Genomic DNA, 16,043 nt, shown 5'->3' on the forward strand with positions numbered 1-16,043 from the left:
TTCAAATGTTATCCTGTCTTCATTTATTATCCACTATGTAGTAGATACAAAGAGATGGGTCACCGGTGATTGCCTGAAAAGGCGATTCCTGACGTTCTAGGGTATGGGTGAGCACGTGCACATCCTAGTGAGGGGCTAGTTATGACTTCATCAAATATCTCTCTTTACAAAGGGGGTTTCTGAGATGCTATATAGATATAACAAAAGATCAACCTAGTAACGTAGTAATCTTAAAAAAATGGATTTCTTATTTCTATCTTTTAGGGGTTCTTTATCCGTGCTACATGCTTTGGGTCAAATTAGTCTCTCTCACAACTCTAATGTTTTGGAAGGATATTAGAAAAACACTTATTAGTCAGTGCCAAAAACCAAAAATGATACAATACTTACTTGTCTTTTTCAGAACTATAGAAATGAACCATCTTTTCTACAAATTATTTGACACTAGTCAAGATATAATACATATCATAATAGGGTGCAAACCCGGCTGGGCTCTATGTATCCGCTCTCTGACCGACAACAGTATTAATTTAGGCTGAATACACACACTTGCTGTTTGATAATAAAGCCACAAATAATTTAATTTTCATGATCTCGTCTTATGACAACGAAAACTATTTCCTCACATATATCCTTGTGTGACTCTTACATGCATCCATAGAACAATCCGGACTGCGCTGTATCTGACACCTACGCAGCTATGAATCTTCTATCAAAGAAAATCACTGTTATTGTGGGTTTATGGACACCAAGAACAAACAATTTTGTACCCATACCGTTTCAATACATCTATGGTGGAGAGCCACCCTGCCGATTATACCCAATTTGTCAATCCTGGATCCCTGCTGGAAAATTTTCATCGACACCGACCAATTGCCCGAAGCATACGATGGTGTGATCGGAGACCAATAGACACCATCTAGAACACAATTCTTTCGTCATACGGAATATTATGAAGAGTATAAATAATTTTGCCTGTTTGGCCTTTCTCGTTGCGCACACCTAATATGGAACCGGTCTAGTGTTCTCCGAATAGCTAGCCCCTTCCCCGGGGCACCCATCCTTGAAAAAATTATCATCGGAGCCGACAGTGGTGCCTGTTTGAAACGATATATATAATAAAATCAAACTTTTGTGCAACAATTCGTAAAACAAACATATAAAACACCGGTCCAGGAACGATATTTCATGAAAAGGGCCTCTTCTTCACTTTCCTTCCTCCCTAAAACAAAACTCTGGGTTGAAGAACCCAACATGAGATCTCCTCATATTCTATTATGACAGAAATTCAAGAGCATATTAAACGTATAGTCACATCCTACTTCTGACGGATGGTTATTACGGCCTCTCGACGCAAGGAAGTGGGTGGTGAGCCCCCTGGCCATCGTGGCAAATAATCCTCGATGCTGAAGATTAATTTGCTTCTTCAAAAGGGTTGTAAGTATATCCATGGCATTATGCTTCGATGTACCTAGAATTTCCAGACTTGATTAACTAATTGTACCTTTTCTTTACGATCAGTCTAAAAAAGAAGAGAAACCAAATGAACTGGAATAATAAAGCGAGAAATGGAAGACAACATTGAACAAGCCAACTATAGGCAAACAGGTTCTCCTTCAAGTATGATGAAAGCTACATGGCCTGGACTCACGGCTACCTTCCAGCTTACACAAAGATTGAAGTGAACGAACATTCTGGATCAACTATCATCTGTACCTTTGATCATCGTCTAGGTACATTTGACTTTTCAAATATCGTATCCTTCGAGGGTTATTCTTTTCACTCGGCATATTGAATTGGTCAAAAGGTCTTGAGGCAGAAATCCAAACCCAAGAAGTATCGCCGCATTATTCTGCCTGAGCCAGCTTGGAAGGTCTCATCGGCGACCATGCAAGGGAAGCCATTAGAAGGGATTCGATCAAGTTCACCAACCTCTTCGCCACTCTTGATACACATGTTTCTGGAATTATTTAAAGCAGAAATATTGATGGGTTATTTTAGCGATGAGTGTTGTCGCCATCTACAAGTTAAACAGTCACCCCAATACTTTGGTTCATGATTCCCTTTTCGACCGACATGCACTTTACTATTTCGTTGAAAATTGACTCCAACTTTATTAGAATGTTGGATTAACTCGCTTCTATCGACTTTTCTTTTTCACATAGATGTGGAATTTTGTGAGTCTTTGGGGTTAGCAGGTAATATCCAAGTTAAATTTCTGACTCCGAGATTATTTTTTGTCCCAACAACTTATTAATTTTTTAAGGGAAAAGAAAACACAAAGACATTGAAAGCATGCATCTTTCCAATGCCTTTCGTTCTTTCGCAGTAGGGGGGGTCGCCGAAGTAGGCGACGTTGCCAACACCATAAAACCTGGAAAATAATACATCTTCTGCGATAATGCAGTCATTTCACCCATTAGACAGGGCTCCAGCCGCTATCGCTTTTCTCTCATTCTCTTCGGTCAATCTTTTCACATTGAAAATCCAAACCCCACCAAGCCATAGCCACCCAATGGAGCTATCGAATAGTGTCATACAAAGTGGACAGGTGTTTTGAATTGTGCATTACAAAATATATGCAGTCCTTCTGCCAAAGGCAATAGCCAACATCGACACTTGCAACGCTAGTAGACTATGATCAACGCGACAAAATCATTGTTTTATAACCACAATATCTCAATGGTTCGTCCATCTGCAGTTTACGCTCCAACTACGAAATAATGACTCCATCCTATCAATATAGTATCGGAATTATCGCAGTAAGGCAAATGCCACATCGCTAATTCGAATTTCTTACGGCAGGGATAAGGCAGAGCAGGATAGCTTCCGGGCCGGGCCTAACTATATGTTCCAAAGGGACAAATTCGACGAAAGCTTATGTCAGTTCTAGCGCTTGACAAGGAATAACATAGAACTTGCAGCATGATATGCCAGAGCTAACATTCGAATACTTCATAAAACCTTGTGGCTATCAACTGCAAAATTCACGACCAAGAGGCGAACAAGATACGATTTCATCCGTGCAGATTCGCAGAAAGTCATTTAGAAGAAGTGTTTCGCGTGACTAGTTTCGCTGGCCACAGACCTTTCATTATAAACAATATTTTTTTAATAAATGCTGAGGCGACGCCGTTCAAAATGGACTATGACAATTGAAGAACCACTCTAAAAGACTATTATTGCCAGGAACATTCCAAATAACGGATTCATACACCTACGGTAGTCGCATTACCCCCGGAGATACAATCAACAAGACGACACTTTCTCGCGTCTCTTATAGAAGCACGAAACCCACTTCTCTCCGGGCTATGTCGAATTCAGTGGAAAGCTGCCATGAAAGAGTGATGGGAATGGCGCTCTCCTTTTTGTTCATCTGTGGTGTACTTTTAGAAACACGAACATTAAAACTATGATAAGTATTCGCTATTCCCACCAAAGGTATTATTTCCAATACCACTAATGGTTTAAAGAAGACGGAGAACTTGCTGGCTAAGGCTTGGTGAACTCCGCTCAAGGTTGTGCCTTTTGCTCAGGCGGTAATATATCTGACAGCGCCTTTCTTTTATTAAGAACATAACGGTGATTACAATAATTTATAGACGAGACAAAATGCGGACCCGGCAAACATTGCATCCTAGAGAACTGTGACAACGCGGGTAACCAGAGAGGATGGTATCGCAAAACTGCAGAAGCTTTTGATTATCCACTCAGTGGAAATTTGACATATTCTCTACTGTGAATGGATTTCCTATCGTGGCATGGGACTGTACAGTGCCACCGGCGGAAAGTATCGCATCAATCCGGCGTCAAACAATAGATGAAAGCAAAATGCATGTCTACTGCGCTATAGAAACTGAGTACCAAGCTGAAACCACACAAGTCGTCGCAACTCAGGTAGAAGTTAATGGCTTCTGCAGCCTACAAAATCGCCATGATATGTCTCGTGCCGTCCTTATCTAGACCAGGCACTGAAACGGACGAACAGGTAGCTCGACAGTTGACAGAAGACGTCATGGTCGCGCTGGCCCTATTCGCCCGCGTGTCCGCGGAAATTACCATTGCAATCGGAATTTTGATGGTATGAGGACAGCTTTGACATTCCGGACAGCTAAGGTTATGCGCGACAAAACTAATTCCAGTACTGAGACGGATGAGTATACGTCCAGCTATTGTGGAAAGCAGCACCGGGTCACATTCTGACAGATAAAATTTTTAAAAATTTTAATTGGTATGATTACCAATAAGCGATTTTACATATTGGACAACGAGATCATACCCATTCGCAGAGGTTTCGATCGGCTCCTGGATACCAGGTAGCTAAACCGATTTATCATTCTATCACGAAAAGATAGATATAACTCTAGAAGACGTGTTTGGTCTAATTAACATAGGATATTGATTTTTCATCATGCATATAGCGCAATGCACAGACAACCTATCGAGGGGCTACAATCCAAAGCAGATGTCAACACCGTTGGTTCGTCAAATAGTTGATAATCGGGGATTCGACTGAAATAAAAGACAAACAAAGCAGGAATCAACGCCAGGGGGGTGTCAAATGATTTTTGTTTAGACTGAATCTTAATATGGCTCAATCCAAAGCAGATGACAACCGACGGGTACATCGACATCATCGATATTTCAGGAAAAGGCCAGATTTAAACACGCTGCACTTTATTCCATCATTTTCATAGTGCGAAAGCGTATTTTCCTTCTTATCCTCTTCACCTGGAACTACGTCAACTTTCATTTTCGGCAACATTGAATCACAGGATATAATATGGAAAACAATACCACGAATCAATTGATAAGGTTTAGGGTGTCGAAAACCCACGAGTACTTCAAAAATTATAGAGATTATAGGAGCTAGCTACAACGACTATCCATTGTCTCTTCAAGCTCTCTGGCATACAATCCAAGTTTTGTTTTTCGATTGACCTGGTGAATTCTGGAAATCGCATGAGCATACGATTTCCCTTATGAATTGACTGGAATGAATCGGTTTTACATTCAAATGATCTTTCTCTGATTACTAATCACGAAAACAGTTCAGCTCCCAGTAGGTGACAGATTAATGTGAACGGCTTGACAACATACTTCATAACCGACCAAAGTCAGCCCCCAAGGCGCCAGTCACGGGGGATTCCTATCTACTTGTTAAGCTCACAACTTCTTCACGTTTTCTACCGGGTGAGGGTGAAAAAGACGATTAATTACGTAGGCCGCTCCAAGCTTGGCAAGTTCTATGAGAAGTAAGATTAATCTATGTTTACAATCGATCATTAAAACATGCATACTTCATATTAACATCATCATTATTTCTAGATTCTCAGACATCTATCCAAATATCGCTGGAAATTTCAAGGTGCACTTCGATTCTCAGAATAACAGAGATGGCCACCGATCTAAACCCTTACATTGCCATCCGTATGGAATGAACTTAGGACAGGTTCCAGCGTTTCTAGCAACCCTGTGGAGGAGAGTTACGATTGAAGTTCTACCACATGTCCAGGAGTACACGAGGTCTTCACGCCGTATAATGTGTTGCTATGCACCTCGACATACTGCTAGTGGAGACTCCACAATTCCCTAGGATAATGGCGGATGATATTATGTTCGTGGATATGAAAGGCTCCCGTGATTTGTTCTGGACTCTGTTTCATTGCAATTATCACGGTCTTATTTACTACACTACGACCCCCATAGCCTTTGGATGCGACTTCCTTTGGCGATGTTATTTTCTTGACATATCAACTTCCAATCCAAGACCTTTTTCTCCATTTGGATAACTCGGCTCTACTTTCCAAAAGTATCCACACCATTTGCGTCTCCAGTAAATCGGCATTGGCGCAATGGTGGAGTCCGCAATAGTTCGATCTATTTGACAGAAATTCGCTGACAAATCTTAGTCGAAAGACTAATGCAACCTGCTGATGTCCGGTGTTAGCTTATAATTTGGCTATAACAAATAGGGATGAATTATGCCTAGTATGTTTTTTATTATTTTGAGAATAAATACTTTGGCAGAGAAGTGTTTGAACCCTCGTCGAAATTTTCGAAAATAATATCGAAAACTCTGCATCTTCAGGCCAAAAATCCCAAACTTCGATTTCAGCAGCCTCCAGGGTTAGGTCTGTCTAGCTACGCTACAGTATTTAAAGCGCTCGGAACCGAATGCATCAAGTATAAAATGAATATCATCTTAACAGGCGCCACCGGTCTAGTTGGCACAGCTGCCCTTTCGCATATTCTGTCCCTTCCGGCTGGAAAAATATCTCATTTGTACATTCTCAGCAGAAGTCCAGTTCCCTTGGCAGAGAACCATCCAAATATCACCGTCATCCAGCATAGTGATTTTACAAACTATTCTCCTGACTTGCTCCATAAACTAAAAGGGGCTCATGGCTGTATCTGGGCACTAGGGGTCTCTCAGACCCAAGTATCGAAAGAGTAAGTAAGAATTTCGGCTACTAGACAGCGTTCCAAATCGTGTTGGTCTCTTGACTGTATAAATTATTGCTGATTCATTTTACAACAGAGAGTATGTTAGGATTACTGTGGATTATCCATTAGCTGCCGCAAAAGCCTTTGCAGGTCTGAATGATTCGTTCAACTTCGTCTATGTTTCAGGTGAAGGGGTAAGTCATCCTATCCCATTTTCCAGCTTCGTAAATGAATTGACATTGAAAGTGATAAAAGATCTAAATTCAATGCTGATCTAAATAAACCACAGGCAACATCCGATCCTGGTATTTTTACTCCATTCTTCGGCCGTGTCAAGGGCAACTGTGAAACTGCACTTATCGAGCTCTCGAAGAAATATCCCAGTCTGAAACCGTACAGTGTAAGACCAGCTTTCGTAGACGCTACCCACGACCCCAAAGTTAAAGACGCCGTACTCCAACGACCAGATCAGCAAACTTTCGTAAAAAGGGTTTTACGGAATGGGGTGGTTTCCATTGTACGGGCTACGTGGTCCGACGTTATTTCACCAACTAAGGAATTGGGACTTTTTCTGACAAATCTAGCCGGAGGAGATGGAAAGCCTTTGAGTGAACAAGGTGTAAGTGGTGACGGCTGGATAATCTCAAATATAGCTATTCGGAAATCAGTGGGAATCTGAACTTTGCTTGGCCTGTTTTCCAAAGGGTTAGGCAAGACTCTGTCGATGAGAAATTTCAACCGATGTAACTAAGGCTGCAATTTGAAACAATCAACTGTTTATGGATTAATGAATGGACTGTTGCCTCAAACAGACAGTCCCCAGTCAACTTTTCAAGGGAAAAGGTGTTCAGATGCTCATTTCGCATTTCTCGTTCGTCTCGAAGCTATGAAACGGTATGGGCAAAATGATATAATAAATGTCCAGCATTCGTCGCGACATTTCAAATGAGCGAGGTTTCATCCAATTCATGAGCGTCTATTTGGTTACCAAGACTCTCTCTTTTCCTTTCTATGTTTTCGAAAAACTCAGAGGGACCCAAATCTATAGTCGAAGTCGAAGCAAATCACCAGCTTTTAGCCCTAGTTTTAAAGCTTTGCTACTCTGAAAAAAAAGAATAGCATATCTTCTAAGATACATGAAAAATTTCGAAACCTCCAGACCACAGAACCCGAATTTTTTTCGCCTATCAAAGCCGCCCCCGAATGTTGACTTCAGATGAAAAGAGGTACAGCCAATCCGGCCGCATCATTTTTTGGCAGTGGCAAACGGGCTTGAGGATCAACGGCAGATTGCATTTTTCTTTCTTCTCCCAGGCAATATCTTTTCTTCTTTTCAACCTCGATTGTCAATAATGGTGTTAACTGGCACGGCCATATCGACTTTCCTGACAACCTCGATCCAGTCCCTCGTGAGCACCGAGTGATGGTTCAACTATATGTGAGTATGAATTCCGTCATCTAGCACCGTTCCGATAAAGCGCTTGATTTGACATATTTGACCTTGTATTGTGCGATGGCTCTGCGTCTTCTACCTGAAAACGGAGTTTTATCATACGTCCATAGCTTTGAACATGGTATTCTGACTGATCGAACCGTTGAGTGCAAACAAGCTTTTCAGCTCTCAACCAAATCTCAGTGTTAGCTTCTTGTTTTGATTTCTGCTAACCGTCGGATAGAGGCAGGAACGTGGTGGTGAAAGATATCAGAGCGAGAAAGGTATGATGAACAACCAAGAGAAAAAGTAAGAGTTCAAAACAGCCGAACAGATCAGATCTCTCGGACTAGTCGATACGAAAACTAACTTCTTGGTATCAAGAAATAAAAATACATGGCAGACTGGAAGACATCCCAGAAAATCACCAGACAAAGTTGGAGGTGGGAGGAATGTGACAAGTGGTGAGTCCTGATTTGTTTTGTAGTTGATTCATGAAAGTTTTTGCAAAAGACATTTTCTGAGGGAGGAGTCTTCTTTGCATCTGCCATTATTTTCGTCACGAGACCTTTACAACCACCAAGAGGGTTGAATGAGGGGGCGGTGTGAAGTTGTAGATTCCTACATTGAGCCTTTCACCTCACCTCACATCTCACTGACACCCAGCGGGTCTCTCTTCATCTCTCTTCAAGTCTCAACCTCTTCTCTGTTTTTCCCTTCTCTTCCTACTTTATCTCTGTCATTATTTAAAATCACGGTCAACTTCCAGACATTCTGACTTTTTCTCCAGTACAATCAGCTTCGTCTCGAACCCCGCACGTTCGTACAGCTATGACCCCTCTCCATCCAACAGCGAGCCCTTTACGAAGCTCTGGGAGAGGCCATTTCATCCTCAAAAAGACAAGAAGCCCACCGTCGAGACCAATCCCCAAATCATCTCAGGACCTGGCGATCGAATCTCTCAAACCCTGCTGGCAAAGCTGGGAGTCACTGGCAGTCAACTTGTTTGCTGTTCCCAACGAGGTGAATGCTTTCATGATCTGGAGAGCTTTCAAGTCTCAAGGCAGGATCATTTCAATTGACTTGTACGAAAACGATTATGGGCTACGCAATGGTAAAGGAAGACTCCGCTTCAAGTAAGCATAAATGCCCTCTTATTTGTCAAGTTGTAACCACTGACATCGACAAGACCTCCTCCCGAGAAAGACTTCTGGACAGGAAAGACTTGGAAAGTTGAACTGCTAAATGGGCGATCGGTGTCAATTCAGATATTCATTCAGCCTGATGATAGAACCCCAGGAATCCCAAGTCTAGCTCAGCCCAAGTTTTTTTACCCATCAGAGCTTGTAAGTTCTGTACGGAACAGTACATATATTATATATACCTAATTTGTTTTGCTACTTTAGGAACTCCCGATATACACTCTAGAATTTGGTCCACTGATAGCCCCAAAGACCATGTTATCTTTGAGACGTCTGGAACGCAGCCCGTACGAAGACCCAAAGTTAGTACTCGACTTGAGACGACGCGAGCTCCTGGTATTCTTTCAGACAGCATTGAATACCAGCAAAAGAGCCCCAGGAGAGCTCCCAGTCTACTCCGATTTTCGAATCACAGTTCCCTTTGCCAAACTAACCACAATATATCAAACTCATAATCAGTCCTCTAAGCGATTGTCTCACATAATCAGCTTTGATAGCCCGCCCATCTACCATCGCCACCTTCACAATGCGGAGATTAGTTTCGATTGTCCCGATACTGAAAATAATTGGAGAGCCATGGATTGTTGGTATCGTCAGACAGATATAGTCCATCGCCACCCCGAATGGCCCAAACTTCCCGTTAGCTTGCGTAAGACGAATCCAATAATTGATATTGGACGATGGACTACATTTCGCATAACTTACGACGAGGATACCGTGGATTCTAGACGATTCGCATCACTACACGAAGCACTACGAGATTTCAATATTGAAATCAAAGACGATGATGAATTCAAGGTTGACATTCCTAAAGTACGGCCTGTGCCGGTCATTTGGGATGTGTGCGATGAGCCGGAAGGCACGAGATCCGCAAGTGCGGAATTGATGGGTGATTCATACGTTCTTCTGCCCTTCTCAATTCGCTACCAGCTCGAAGTTTGCATATCCAATGGCTTTATTAGCGAGTATGCTGCCACTAATGAAGCTTTCGTTCACAGGCTCAAGGACATAGAGGAGAGAAAGGCTCTGGCGCTTTTGGAGCACGTCGCCACAGACAAGAAAGTATATTGGAACCCAATGGAGATCTTCGATATTTTGTTTCCAAAGGCTTCAACTCGCAGAAAAATCCCCGCCTATTGTTGCATGATGCATGCTACAACTGTAACTCCGACAATGGTGTACTGGGATACGCCTTCCATGGAAATTACCAACCGCGTCATTCGCAATTTTTCCCAGTACTCAGATCGTTTCCTCAGAGTGCGGTTTAAGGGCGAGAAGCTTGAAGGGAGAATTAATTCCACTAATCACAACACTATGGATGAGATTTTCACAAGAATCAAGCGCACAATGAGCAATGGAATCAAACTCGGAAATCGCAAATACGAGTTTCTCGCGTTTGGCAATTCGCAATTTCGCGAACACGGTGCCTATTTCTTTGCGTCGGATTCCCAAATTGGTGCTGCACAAATTCGGGGTTGGATGGGAGAATTTTCAGATATTAGAAATATTGCCAAATATGCTGCACGGATTGGTCAGTGTTTCTCAACCACAAGAGCCATTTATACGTGCTCTGTACAGCTCCAGAGAATACATGACGTAACCCGAGGAGCATACACGTTCTCAGATGGTGTTGGCAGAATGTCGAGGTTCCTTGCGCAAATGACCCAGCAGGAACTACATATCAAGACACCAGATCGCGACCCTCCGTCAGCTTATCAGTTTCGACTGGGTGGTTGCAAGGGTATGCTTGTTCTTTCATCACAGGCCAGAGGACAAGAAATTCATATTCGTCCAAGCCAGGAAAAGTTCCCTGCTGAGCATCAGGGCCTTGAGGTCATTCGTTGGTCTCAATTTTCTATGGCAACGTTGAATCGACAGCTTATTTCCGTGCTTTCTTCACTCGGCGTTTCTGATAGTATTTTCCATCAGAAGCTTCAGAGAATGCTTTCTAGCCTAGAAGAAATTACTAAAGATGATAAAGCTGCTATGTCCCTTCTACAAAAGTACATCGATCCGAACGAAATGACCTTAACAATTTCGCAAATGGTCTCTGACGGGTTTTTGGTTGTTCAGGAACCCTTTCTAGTCTCGCTTCTTTCATTATGGAGGGCATGGCAAATCAAGTATCTGAAGGAAAAAGCAAAGATTGTTATCGACGGCGGAGCCTGCGTCCTTGGAGTCATGGATGAAACTGGCACATTGCAAGGATTTTCGAACGAGAAGATACAAAATATTGGAACATCCCACGAAGATAGGCTCTCTGCACTTCCTGAAATTTTTCTCAAAGTTTATCGCGCTGACGAGAAGAGATATTGCGTTATTGAAGGAGTGTGCCTCCTGGCTCGTAATCCCTCACTTCATCCCGGCGACATTCGAGTGGTCAAGGCTGTCAACAAGCGAGAACTTGGTGATCTCAAAGATGTTGTCGTTCTTCCTCAGCTTGGAGATCGAGATATTGCCAGCATGTGCTCTGGTGGCGATTTGGATGGTGATGACTACCTGGTTATATGGGACCAAGACCTTATTCCAGAAGACTGGTTCCGAACGCCTATGGATTATACGCCCGTGAAAGGGGTTAATTTGGACCGTCCAGTCACGGTCAATGATGTGACTTCTTTCTTCGTCAACTATATGAAGAATGACTGTTTGCCAAAGATTGCCCATGCCCATATGGCTTGGTCTGACCTGCTGCCAAGGGGAGTTGAGGAAATAAAGTGCATTCGTCTAGCTAAAATGCACTCGGACGCTGTCGACTATAACAAGACAGGTCAGCCAGCTTATCTTTCACGAGAACTACGTCCTCGCAAGTGGCCGCATTTTATGGAAAAGAACTACAAACCCAAGGATCAGATCTACACATCAAAGAAGATCCTCGGACAGTTGTATGACGCCGTAGACCGGGTCGACTTCTACCCCAATTTTGAAATGCCATTCGATCAACGAATCTTGGAGTCCGGAATTGTGGTGAAAGATGAGTTGGTAGAATTCTCCAAAGAGCTCAAAGTCAGCTACGATTTGACCATGCGGCGCATTATGGCTCAACAAGAAATCCGTACAGAATTCGAAGTTTGGTCCACATTCGTGCTAAACCACGCTAACCAAAGCAAGGACTATAAGTTCCACGAGGAACTTGGCCGCATTTCAAAATCATTGCGAGACCGCTTTCAAGGAGAATGTTATGACAAGATTGGAAGCCGCCAGTTTGAACATGTGGCGCCTCTCGTGGTTGCGATGTACAAGGTTACGAGCGATGAAGTAACCGCAGCGCTGGTCGAGTTTCATAGCACAAATCCAAGCCCAGATTTGAAGCCCAAGATTAACAGTTTCCCCATGATTAGCTTTGCCTGGCTTTTCCCAGACATCCTCGGACGAATTGCTCTGCGCTACTTTGAGGATTCAGATCCAGCGCTTGTGAATCCTGCGGTCGATACTCAAGCCACTGAGCTTAAGGCAGGTAAAGAGACCGGCGGGGTAAAAATAGACCAAGATGTCGAAAAAGTGACTACACTCATAACTGATGATTTGATATCACTGTTTGATGACCTGCTCTCCGAGGCTTCTCTAGAACAGAGTCTGGAAAATCAAATGATCGAAGAAGACGCCAACTTGGTGGAAGATGAGGCCGACATAATGCCCAGTGCAATTGACTCTCTGCAGAACATGCTTCACGATTCCGATGAAGACAATCTGTATGACCCATGAGCATTCCTGCTGGTGGCGGCTCTCGGGACGGGGATTAATGCTAGGCTTCGAATTCGGCCGATCAAAGATGTAATTACATTCATAGAATAGACAAATCAATCGTAAACATTGAAATTTTCAATTAACAGTATCGTATGAAATAAGTAGAAAAAGTAGTATGGGAGAGGCAACTGTATTATCTCTGGGAAGTCAAAGTTAGCATTGCTAGGAGCGACCCCGCGGATGAACCAATGGAAAGAAAGCCCCGCCCAGGCTTTTTTTTTGTGATATACAACGTCATTTCTCGAATACAATGCCCTTTTATGCCTTTTCAAATATTGTAAAATAATTATAATCTCTTTCTATAGGCTCACTCTATGCTTTTTATCCGCCTCGTATACGGAAAACCAAAATCTCATTAGAGGATATTGATCCTCTTGAAAAAAATCAACATGCCCTCTCAACCGGCTGTGCCACATCTTCTTGCGCCATATCTCTCACCATCTGCACACTCAGCACAGTCACTTATACTGATAACATCTGTCCTTGCAGCCACTTCAAATTGGCTTGTCTTACGATATTTGATTTCTATTCTTTCTTCCACAGATGTAGCACCCAACAGAGATGGAGATGAGCGACCGACCAAGAAGATAGTGCTCGTCAGTTTCTTGCGGAATTGGGATTTTTGGAGGACAGAAGCAAAGAGATTAGTAAGTAAATTCATACAGATGTTGTTTTATAATTTCATACAATTCGGGTTCTTTGGCTATCAAACTCATGGTGATTCAATAGGGATTAGATTTGCAGAGGTCAGCAGAGGGAGGAAGGCTCAAATTTGTGGATGGCCTTAGTGAACTTTACGGCTCTGTCGCCTCGAAACAAGTCAGTCCTACCTCAGTCCGCGGGGCTGGCGTTGGGAGCGGCGTTGGAGCTGCAAGACCAACACCTCTACGAGGGCCAGCAGCTGGCATAGCCAGGGCGCCACTCGCGCCTCCATTAGCACAAGCTCCGAGTACTGGCTCTACTACTAGCAGCAGTGGAAGCTCTACGCAGAAGCAACTATACATATCCGGTCATGGTAATGCTGCCTTAGAAGGGCTGGAGAAAGATATAATTTCTCTAATATCCTCGATTAAGTCTACAGAGGGTGACGATCCCCTTTTAATCCTTGATCAGCCAGATCTCCTTCTGGCCGCTACGCCAGGAATCAATGCAGCCGATATATCTGATTGGGTTATGGCATTGCAACAGGTGTGTGCTCCCTATAGCAGGAAGGGTTGTTTGAAGCAGGAACTTATCATCCCGGAAACAAAGCACGTCCACTCAACAGTAATCACCGCGTCCGCCGATTCCCCTCTCGTACATACTGCATATGCGGCCGGTGAAGACGGCAAAGCTACTCCACTCGAAACACAGCATTCAGCATTCGTGGTTGGGCTAGCACACCAAGCGCGATTAGTGATGCAGTTACGGACATTAGATACAGGCGCGGCAAAGGACATTAGTGGGGTGCTTAGGATTAGTAGAGGTGGTGGGTTTGCGAACGATGCAAATGAAACGGTGGAGGAAAAAGAGGTCTTGTATTTTGTGCAGAGGGATGGGGGCATAAAGGTATTCGGAAGAGGTGAAGCGTAAAACGTTGTAGCTATTCATGAGAACTTCCAAAATGAATTGAGGGAAGGGGAGTGCGACCAGCGTATGTGTGCCGAAATAATGTAACCAACTTGCGTTCCACGTCTAGATAAGTATTGTCGGTCTTCCACATCATGTAACCTACGGGATAGAAGAAAACACGATGTTTTGGTTAGTATTGAAGTATGAATTCAACAGTTCATTCTTGGTATATCCGAACTGTCAGAAATTTTTGGAATTGACATGATGAATTTGCCCGTAAGTCAGGTCAGCCATGGTACCAACACAAATTTGGAAAAATTCAGAAGCGCCATTTCAACCCTTCCCATCAAAACCGGAAAAGTGTCGTGGTCGCCAAATATGAAGTAAGACGTGAAAATAGGAGATGTGAATAGTCTCCATCGTCTATCTTGGTCGGTCATTCATCCATCACAGACCACCCCCTCCAACGAATCCAGATGCTGCAACATTTTCCCACGGTTTTTTAGACATGCATTATCCCCAACTCCATCGACTTTATTGGAACATAAAAACGAGTTCAAGAGGATTCGTTAACGGTATAATTTAAGCAGTGGAGGGGCCACGGGAACCCTTGGGGACACCAGTCTGGAATCCGTTGTGGAATTTGCGGTCGACGGTCTTGAGGTAGCGCATACGGCCGGAACCGGTGGTCTTGCGGCGTTTGGCCTTCTCACCCCAGTTGACTATTTCTCAAAATAAGCAATCACATAACAAAGGTCGGGGCGAGATGGTGGGTTCGTACACTTCCGTGTCTTAGCAGCAGGGTAACCGCAGTTGGCACAGGTGCTCTTCTGGATGTGGAAAGAACGCTTTCCTAAATGTCGAGACAGTCCATGTCAGCAATTATATCTCTCGTGGTCCTTGTTTGTATCTCCATGCATCCTTGTCGTTGCAACCAAATCAAAACATTCGTTTTGTCCCTATGCATCCACCAAAACTTCAATCGAGAAAAGGTGTACTAACCGCATCGTCGGCAAAGCGTGTGCGTCTTGTTGTGACGCTTACCAAAGCTGGAGGTACCCTTCGCTATTGAATTGTCAGTTTTTTATTGTTCTTGGTATGCAAGGTGAATGGCCAGAAATTTCGAGACTCGGGTGAACGACATACTCATCTTGAATCAAGATATCTATGGGACGAGAAAAAGGTCAATAATAAATTCTCGCGGGTGTAATTATCGACAGAAACGAATGTGAGCCTGCAACATACCTGGATTCCGCTGAAGGGGTGTTGATGTCGTCGTCGTCGGTCGCTGCAGTCGCAAGTTCGTCTTCCAACCGTTTGATCGCTTAGCGTCGTGCGGTGCCCAGGGCTAGGGTTAGCCCTTGCCTTGGCCTCAAATCGGGACTAGCGTATACCGCGCCAAAGATACGCCAAGCCGCCTCAGCCCCATAATTTTTGTCCTCTGAGATTCCCTTTTGATTTACTGATGGTCGATACTTTGGATATCCATATTGCCAGTAGTATGTGTATTAATTATATATTGGACTGGTTTACGAGAAACATTCCATTTCTATTTGCCAGTATTTCTTCATTATAATTGAAACCTGTATACATGCAGACTGGCGCAATTCATAATTCACCCGAGGTCTTCTGGTACATGTATATAATCAAAATGCATACAACTTTCT

General features: G+C 43.4%; 4 protein-coding genes across 4 annotated transcripts; 3 read left to right on the forward strand and 1 right to left on the reverse strand.

The window, feature by feature from the left end:
- The first annotated feature begins 6,048 nt into the window (after positions 1-6,048).
- Positions 6,049-7,235, forward strand: BGW36DRAFT_369863 (nucleoside-diphosphate-sugar epimerase). Its single transcript, XM_046215175.1, has 3 exons — positions 6,049-6,453; positions 6,542-6,641; positions 6,737-7,235. Exons 1-3 carry the CDS (start codon positions 6,194-6,196, stop codon positions 7,124-7,126), a joined length of 750 nt encoding a protein of 249 aa, XP_046076740.1. The 5' UTR covers positions 6,049-6,193; the 3' UTR covers positions 7,127-7,235.
- A 2,106-nt stretch (positions 7,236-9,341) lies between these two features.
- On the forward strand, positions 9,342-12,965 carry BGW36DRAFT_369865 (RNA dependent RNA polymerase-domain-containing protein). The gene has a single exon (XM_046215176.1). The coding sequence runs from the start codon at positions 9,658-9,660 to the stop codon at positions 12,781-12,783; it is 3,126 nt and encodes a 1,041-aa protein (XP_046076741.1). The 5' UTR covers positions 9,342-9,657; the 3' UTR covers positions 12,784-12,965.
- Positions 12,966-13,214: 249 nt separating this feature from the next.
- Positions 13,215-14,397, forward strand: BGW36DRAFT_423273 (uncharacterized protein; the record flags this gene model as incomplete). The annotated part of the gene is made up of 2 exons (XM_046219815.1): positions 13,215-13,472; positions 13,555-14,397. 2 exons carry the CDS (start codon positions 13,215-13,217, stop codon positions 14,395-14,397), a joined length of 1,101 nt encoding a protein of 366 aa, XP_046076742.1.
- Positions 14,398-14,663: 266 nt separating this feature from the next.
- BGW36DRAFT_90840 (60S ribosomal protein L37) lies at positions 14,664-15,812 on the reverse strand. The gene is made up of 5 exons (XM_046222696.1): positions 15,618-15,812; positions 15,523-15,541; positions 15,379-15,441; positions 15,158-15,229; positions 14,664-15,098 (listed from the first exon to the last, which is right to left on the reverse strand). The coding sequence occupies exons 2-5, from the start codon at positions 15,524-15,526 to the stop codon at positions 14,959-14,961; spliced, it is 279 nt and encodes a 92-aa protein (XP_046076743.1). The 5' UTR covers positions 15,527-15,541; positions 15,618-15,812; the 3' UTR covers positions 14,664-14,958.
- Between the last annotated feature and the right edge of the window lie 231 nt (positions 15,813-16,043).

Source organism: Talaromyces proteolyticus (genome assembly GCF_021365285.1).
Source record: "Talaromyces proteolyticus strain PMI_201 chromosome Unknown BGW36scaffold_2, whole genome shotgun sequence".
In the NCBI taxonomy this organism is placed as follows: domain Eukaryota; kingdom Fungi; phylum Ascomycota; class Eurotiomycetes; order Eurotiales; family Trichocomaceae; genus Talaromyces; species Talaromyces proteolyticus.

Coding starts and splice junctions, on each gene's coding strand:
- BGW36DRAFT_369863 (XM_046215175.1), top strand. CDS start 6,194: ATGAATATCATCTTAACAGGCGCCACCGGTCTAGTTGGCACAGCTGCC. Junction 6,454..6,541: donor CAGACCCAAGTATCGAAAGA/GTAAGTAAGAAT, acceptor ATTTTACAACAG/AGAGTATGTTAGGATTACTG. Junction 6,642..6,736: donor TCTATGTTTCAGGTGAAGGG/GTAAGTCATCCT, acceptor AATAAACCACAG/GCAACATCCGATCCTGGTAT.
- BGW36DRAFT_90840 (XM_046222696.1), bottom strand. Junction 15,230..15,378: donor CACGCTTTGCCGACGATGCG/GTTAGTACACCT, acceptor CTCGACATTTAG/GAAAGCGTTCTTTCCACATC. Junction 15,099..15,157: donor TGCTGCTAAGACACGGAAGT/GTACGAACCCAC, acceptor TTTGAGAAATAG/TCAACTGGGGTGAGAAGGCC.
- BGW36DRAFT_369865 (XM_046215176.1), top strand. CDS start 9,658: ATGGATTGTTGGTATCGTCAGACAGATATAGTCCATCGCCACCCCGAA.